Here is an 8,025-nt window from a genome sequence, read left to right on the forward strand (position 1 = left end):
TTCATAATGAGATTTTCCCCCATTTTCAATTGTTTTAGTTCAATGAAGGGTTAGATATTTCTGAATTTTTTTAAATAAAAGATAAAATGATTAACAATGCAGATTTATTTTCACAGCCTTCTTTGATCATATTTACCAAGGGTGCCAATAATTCTGACCATGACTGTATCTAGTATGATAAAACAGCGCTGCTTACTTCCGTTGCTTTCCGGAAGGAGCAGAAAGCGGTCGACTGTGTCATAATAAAAGATCTGCTGCTTTCGAGCCATGTGTCGCACTCGGTCAGCGGCCTCGTTTTGCTTCAACGGCTTTCCGCCTCACTCTGCTTCATACTACGATGTTAATAAATCTTTAATATATTCGCTCATCCATGAACATGATTTCTGCCCGAGTCCCATCAGATTGCTTCGGCTGTGGGGATGAAGACGACAACTCCCATGATTCCACACTCAGACACGGCGTCGTCTAACTACGCCTTTGTTTCTTTGTTTGTTTTGAATACGCGCCCTTTAGTGGCAAAAAATTACATATTGTGCCTTTAAATAATGTCATTTAATATGTATGGCGATGAACATACAGCTAACTAAAGCCAATATGTGTGCAATGTGACTTTAAATTGCTTTATTATTCTTATCGATAATATATTGGTCTCTTTAGACTCAGTTTGCTTCATTTGTCATTTTAGAAATTCACGTTCTCTATGGAAGTAAATGTATTTCTCTGTAGTTTCATAGCATTAAACAGAACCACAGCTGGAAGTAATTCATCATAAAGCACCATAGGGAAATAATTGCCGGTTCTCCGTAACGTACCATGGCGACATCAGTCAGGCTGCCTAACGTCATCCAGCAGTAGTGTGTTGGCTGGTGAAAGTGTGTATGAATCTCACCCCTGCACTCTCATGGCTATCCCACACACACAGGGCAGGAGTCCAGCTTCACCGAGGCACTGTGGAATTTGGAGGGTAGTGGGGGAAATGGTACAGTATGACTACAGTCTGCCTGACACGCTCGTCACTAACCAGGGGAGAGCGTCCTCCTCAGGGCCCATCAGCCCATCTAACACCACAAATAAAACAACAACAACAACAAACGGCCTCAGTGGGGGGAAAAGGGAGCCAGAAAATGAAGCATTTTAGGGGTCTGTTTACAGAGCTCTTATTACCAACAACAGAGGCAAAATCAAGCACATTTCTGATCATTTTGATAAATGCATTTAAAAAAAAAACGTCTTCATCAGTGTTGTTCAATAAATCCTTATTATATAAATCTGTAAAATCATCTTGATTATGAATTTATCCTGATAAAAATAACTATGTATCCTACAAAACAAGATTTAACTGGGGAAAATAGTGTAAGAAAAGACTTTCAGATCATTTATTTTTCATGTTTTGAGTATAAATGTAAATTAAGTGAGGTTTATTCTTTAAACAGTTTTTCAGTAGGGTATATATTTGCTTATTATCTACATCTTATTATCTTAAGCTGTTATGCAAATTAGTTGTTATAAGGATGTTATAATATTTTAATAAAAATCGATAAAATATTAAGACAATTATTTTTGTAGTATATTTAAACTACCATTCAAAAGTTTGAGATCAGTAAGATTTTATGATGCTAAAAAAAGATTTGTTTCAAATAAATGTGGTTCTTTTGAACATTCAGAATAAATTCAGGATAAACAGAATAAATTACATTTTAAAATGTATTAAAAAAGAAAACCATTATTTTAACTTGTAATATTTCACAATATTACAGTTTATGTAATACAGTAGCTTTAGTGAAAAGAAATCTTTAAAAAAAATCTTACCCACCCCAAACTTTTGAACTGTAGTGTATGTGTAATGATTTAATGATGTAATGAATATCTAATAGGTGCTTGATGTCCCTGAAAGTTTTCATACACAAAATTAAAAACAATGTATAACAGCTTATTGATGCTGATGTCTTGTAAATAGATCCCTGAAATATTGTGCTGTCAAAATGAATGGTCTCAATCTGCACTCAGTTGGTTACTGTGTCCTCTGTAAAGTTTTAAATGTAACGTTGAGGGGGAATTCTATGTCTACACTGTAAAACGCTGAAAGTTTATGGTAGTTTTTGGTGCAGTTTTTGTGGGTAATATTAAAACTGTGAGGGTTGCAAGTTGCAACACTGTGACATTTTCTTAAGGAGAACATACATAGAATTCCCCTTTAGCATCTCCTGAGGCGTCTTGTCCGGTCAACCTCTCGCTGCAGTTTCAATTTGTCATCTCTTTCTCATTAAATCCTTGTTTCTCTTTGTTACGAAACCAACAACCGACATATTTTCCACACTTTCACCTACAGCGACGTCTGTAAACACGATGTCCTCACACTGTGAACAAACACGTTTTTAGTTACTAACCTCTGAATGTCCGTCATTTACACACTTGAGCTGACCAGACAGGTGAGTTTTCGGTCAGAAACACTGAGCATGAAGCACTTCTTGGTAAGCACTCATTTGCCTGAGGGTTCTCCGGTTATTACATGGTTCAAGAGAATGCTTTGTGAGGAATGCATATTGTTGTTCCCAACTGTGAATGTTACTTTGACAGCAGTGTGTATTTGCATTCATTTTCATTTATCTCATGAAGATAAATTAAATGTATGTTGGATTTTTTTTTTTGTGAGTTGCCCTTGATGATTGTATGTTCCCAATGAAGGCTGCTATTTGGAATCTAGCATTTATAACTTATAAATAGTAATTCATCAGATCAGATGTGGTTTAATGTAGTCAGGGGCTCAGTTCTGTTCATTGACTGCTGTATTTTGTTATTTGGTGAAGCTCCACAGGGTGGTAGTATAACCCAGGGGTTGGCACCTGGGGTTTATTTTTTGGTTTCTCTTTTCCAGACTCTCCTATTGAATATTCTGCATATTTCCATGATAATGGATATCTGGCTCTTCCGAAGCCCATGTTCCCACGAAGGTGAGGGCCCTTTATATGTGAAACCTATTGATGAACTGTGTTCGGTGTTTGTTTAACTGACTTAATTATCCATTTAAATGAGTGCTGTCAAATTCGTTTTGGATTGTCTCTCAGCTTGTAAAAGCAAACAAAAAAATAGATTTTTGAGTGTTGTCAAGCAGTATTTATGGTTTGTTTTGTTTCAGTGCTCCTGACTCTCCAGAGACCATCGAGTTAGAGATCAACACTGTCTCTAAAGACGGACTCGTCCTGTGGCAGGGAGTGGTATGTTTGGACACATGAGCCCCCTACTGGATCTCAGGGCACATACATTCAGGGTCCAAATTTTCAAATTTTCAAAATGAAAACTAAAATAATTATAATTTATTCTGCGCCATTTTAAGTTGCAATTTTCCATATATCAAATTTATATACTATTATATTTTTATGTTTATATATATATATATATATATATATATAATTTTGGACCCTGCATACACTCACATTCTGATACTGTATGCACAGTGTCATTTCCATTTTATATTCAGCCTCATTTCACTAAACTGAGTAAAATGAGTTTGCTTGGAGCTGTTTTGGAATATGCTTTTGTCCTTCACCTCTAAAGCACATTTTAATGGCTGCATTGCATGTTTGCCTGGCTAACTCACCTTCATCCTCCTCAGGAGCCTGCAGGCGCTCTAAGCCTCCGTAAGAAGCATGATAGTATAAAGGTATTCACTCTTCACAAGCAGTCAGCTTGTTTACTGTACATACAAGTACAGTATGTCTGCATTAGCATGAATGTAGCATCTCAGAATATATGCAAAATATATTTGAACTTTACAGCACTTGCACAGATACATTTAAACATTTTGAAAACAGCACTTATATTTACTATTGATTTAGCAAATGCCTTTTATTTCTCACTTACAGTGCACTAACTGGCCGCACGGTTGCTCAAGAGCACAATTATCCTAGAAAAACATTTGTTAAATAACTAGGTTATTCAGTGGCTGTAAGTGAACAGGCTCAGGAATTATCAATGGGTAAAAAAAGTGAAATTTCAGCTCATTTATTGTTTGCATGTGTTAGTGTGATTTCAAAGTTGCTCTTTATTTATGACGGTAGTTCCCAACCCTGTTCCTGGAGCAAATTCTATGCAAACTTCTGTTCCATTCAAAATGTACAGTGTGGGGACTCAAGGAACAGGGTTGGGAACCACTGATTTATGACATAAGTAGCCTTATGTTTGCATATTTATCACCTGCTTTTCCACCTGTTCAATCAACACACCTGTGTTACTGCAACAGTTTTATCACATACATTTGCACTTCACAAGTAGGGTTTGTTGTACAGTCAACAATTTCTGAAGGTGTTTTTTTTTTTTGCCTTCGGAAATTGTTGACTGTCAACCTCAAATCAAACATGGGACACAGCTATATGTTAATCAAAAACATATTTTGTTAGTTAATAATGAAAACTCCTGCAGTGGATTGAAATTTAGCAGATCGGCATACATTTGATGTGTTTAAATACAACTTGTATGGTAAAACAGTCATGGGACACTAAAGTGTACAATATATATGAAAAGTGATGTTAAATTTAATCATTAATACAGCCTATTCCAGGTTTTTCTAACTTTATGCACCATGTTATGGAAATGAAGACATTCTGAATTTTCGAAAATACTTTCCAGGAACTAGGAGGTCAAGGAAAGGGGAAGGACTTCATAAGTATTGGTTTACAAAATGGACATATTGTGTTTAGGTGAGTAATCGAGCACATTTTAATACTAAGAAACCACATGGGTATATGGCTAAAGAGTCTAACATGATATGATGACAGTATAAAAACCTAATGTTTGAAATATCCACAGGATCTCATGACTTTTGTTACTAGGGTTCTCTGCTGCAGCCACTATGTTTCAGTTTCTTACTGATCTAGATCAGTCCCTTGTAGCCGGTCATAATGTGCTCTTGTTCCTCTGATAGTTACCAGCTGGGCAGTGGAGAGGCTCATATTCTCTCCAGAGAGCCTGTCAATGATGGACAGTGGCACATGATCACTGCAGTCCGGTAATGCTCCTAACCTCTCCAAATGGTCATAGAAAGCATAATAGAAAGATAATAGTGCGTTCTTTCTATGTGTTGAACAGAACGGGTAAGCAGGGCTACCTTCAAATCGATGGAGGATCTGTCCAACGTGGGCAATCAGAAGGCAAAAGCATTATGGTGAACACCAAGGGCAACATATACCTGGGTAAGTGTAATATTACAGTGGTGTTTGTTCCTTGTACTGATCAGATTGTTGTGTCTCAAAGAAATGACTTTTTCTTGTAAAAGAAAATCCTAATCATTTGAATCTGAAGTAAGATTGTTTGTATCTGAACTGTAGGTGGAGCTCCAGACATGAAAGCATTGACCAGTGGGAAGTACTCATCAGGTATCACAGGCTGTGTGAAGAACCTCTCACTGATGAACGCTCGACCGGGAGAACAGCCAGCACGACCTATCGACCTGCAGGTCCACGCAGAGGAAGGCATCAACGTGGAGCGCTGCTTAACATAGACGCAGTACTAAAACACTAGCAGAGACTACAGAACTTTTTCCCCTCATCCACATTCACACTGAGAAACATGCATTTCTCAGACGCTTACAGGACAAACTACAGTCACACTTACACAGAGACATACACTGATACGTGTTTCTTGGTGCTTCACCGCAACCGAAAAAAAAACACACAAGAAAGGATTCTTCGCTCTGTGCTGCATTAAACCAAAAAATAAGAAAAAATTATGATATTAACAAGTCTTCAATTTTTCAGTGTTTTATGCTCAATCAAGGACCTATTAACACAGAAGCTCCGAACAGCAGCTTTTTAGCCATGAGAAAAAGATGACAAAAATGGTTTAAAAAATAAACATGATGAGCCTTCTATGGTGGGTCAGATCCTATGGAATCGGAGATGTTTTTACAGCACTGAATTTTTATTTATAAGCATATTAATCTATATATATATATATATTATATTTGTGGGGGAAATGTAAGCTAACAATAACCTGCTCATTTGTTTTCCTAGCAGTGATTCTAGGCTCTAACAATGCGTGTCTGATGTTTAGTGCCCGAGCTGTGTTAATACTTGAAGACTCTGCTGCCTTCTTTTACTCTGTTTGAGGGCCGGTGGGGGCGAGCATGCTTAGATACCATGAGGAACGGGTCTCTGTGAGGTCACAGCACAGAAGACATCAAGACACATCTCAGGTGAAGATTGTTGCTAAAAAAAAATACAAATTGGGAGATCATATATACAGCGTTGACTACATATATTTGAAATGACATACCTTCCATGCTTGGAAACATTGTTGTGTCTGCTAAATGTGTCTGGTAATATAAAAAACATATGGTGCTAAATTCAGACATGACAAAGGCAACAAAACAAGCACATAATCATAGTTTCAGTTTCTTATAATATTTACTTCTCTGAATGGGTGTCATTTGTTGTAAGAAAGAAAAGCTGTAGCTTTACAGTAAAATAAAGCACTGTTTACTAATTACAATCCCTCAAGCCAAAGTACTGAGAAGTTAATTTTAGATTAAAAGTGGATGTGTTGTCTCTAAATTGTGAAATATTTTGAAATTATATAGTTTTTTAAATTTTTTATAACAGAATTAGAATTATTAAAATTCTCGTAGTGGATGACAAATGTTACATAAAATCACACTGCAGCGGTTTTAATTGTTTGGAAAGTATTTTTTTTTTTTTGGTCTTATCTGTTTTTCACAGTTTTGCTGTTAACAACCACACTATTTTACATGATAGATATGTATGAATGGTTTAGTGAGGTGTCTTTTTCCATTACGTGCGATTCTATAGGAGTCTTACACAGTTTACATTGGAAAAAAAGAGGAAATGCGTGTCATCTTCAAGATCCTCCAGAGGGTTAACGGAGAACTGACTCATTTACAGCAAACCATTCAGGTTCATGATCTCAGTCAGAATGTACAGGAAGTGATTCTTTCTGGCTGCTCTCATTGCATAGAGAAATGAACATGAGAATAGACAGAGGAGATGGAATAGAAGGTCTACAGAGAAAATACTGCCTAGTGAAACCCCTCTTATTAGTGCTGTGACTTGGAGCTCTAATGAACATGCTCGCCCACATGGGCCAGACAGGGGTCAAAGGTCACTTTGGCCCCCTTGTGTCTTTTTCACCATTTTATCACTAAGGCTTGTCTGTTCATTTTCTTTTAAAAAAGGAGCATTACTGCTTAATTAAAGTTGCTTTACTTTTATTATTATTATTTGATTCTGTCTTTTGTCATCACTGATTTCCGAGCCTGAAATGGCTTTAAAGGATGATCACACAAGCTGGTGGTTTTTCTTTTGCTAATTTGTAATGTGTAGTACACCTACTGCACCACTCAATCTGTGCTTTCATGTTTAAATTTTGATATTGAGGTCAAAGATTACAGAGGAACCCAGTTCTGTTAAGATAGCGTACAATAATCTCCCTCAATATACATGATGTGTGAGCTCAGTGTTTGGCAGGCTGGAACCAAAAGCCTCTTAAAAAGTGGCTTTTCATGTCAATTCAACCCTGATGGCTGTAGGAGTCTTCTTGAAAGATGAGTAAAAAGATTCTAATGTAAACATCTCTCTGATGTTATTTATTGAGGTTCATTGTTCTCAGTGTTCTTACTGATATTGTAATGCTTTAAATGAAACTCACACTACACGAATCCTTCTGACTTAACTATGAACATGATGTAGTAGCATCAAGTAGTTGAGAATTCTTGTTAAATTTAGATTTAGATTAACTGTATAAAATTATTTTTCATCCTTGTAAATAAAACAAAGATACTTGTTAATTGTTAATAAAGTAGGTTTTACAAGAAAATTCTACTTATAAGTTTTTTAAGTAAATACTAATTCTACTTCAAAATTTGTAATATGTAATATTGTAATATCAGGAGAGAAATGTGCACAAATCAAGCACTGTTTATAAGCGAAAACAGTTCTAAACAAATATGTTGGTGGATTTTGATTTGAGAGGACAACAGAGATGGACATTTTCACTGGAGGAAATGTTATGGAT

The 8,025-nt window shown here is 36.3% G+C and overlaps 1 protein-coding gene across 1 annotated transcript in view; it reads left to right on the forward strand.

Annotated features, from left to right (window-relative positions):
• Positions 1 to 6,824, forward strand: part of LOC107695829 (basement membrane-specific heparan sulfate proteoglycan core protein-like) — a 126,310-nt gene extending 119,486 nt beyond the window's left edge. The window contains exons 81-88 of the mRNA XM_016495897.1: positions 923 to 979; positions 2,876 to 2,951; positions 3,137 to 3,215; positions 3,614 to 3,661; positions 4,627 to 4,697; positions 4,922 to 5,005; positions 5,086 to 5,189; positions 5,325 to 6,824. Coding sequence (XP_016351383.1) covers positions 923 to 979; positions 2,876 to 2,951; positions 3,137 to 3,215; positions 3,614 to 3,661; positions 4,627 to 4,697; positions 4,922 to 5,005; positions 5,086 to 5,189; positions 5,325 to 5,497 — 692 coding nt within the window. The 3' untranslated portion in view covers positions 5,498 to 6,824. The remainder of the gene's footprint in view (positions 1 to 922; positions 980 to 2,875; positions 2,952 to 3,136; positions 3,216 to 3,613; positions 3,662 to 4,626; positions 4,698 to 4,921; positions 5,006 to 5,085; positions 5,190 to 5,324) is intronic.
• Positions 6,825 to 8,025: the final 1,201 nt, after the last annotated feature.

This window comes from Sinocyclocheilus anshuiensis, unplaced genomic scaffold (assembly GCF_001515605.1).
Source record: "Sinocyclocheilus anshuiensis isolate Anshui unplaced genomic scaffold, SAMN03320099.WGS_v1.1 scaffold234, whole genome shotgun sequence".
Lineage (NCBI taxonomy): Eukaryota > Metazoa > Chordata > Actinopteri > Cypriniformes > Cyprinidae > Sinocyclocheilus > Sinocyclocheilus anshuiensis.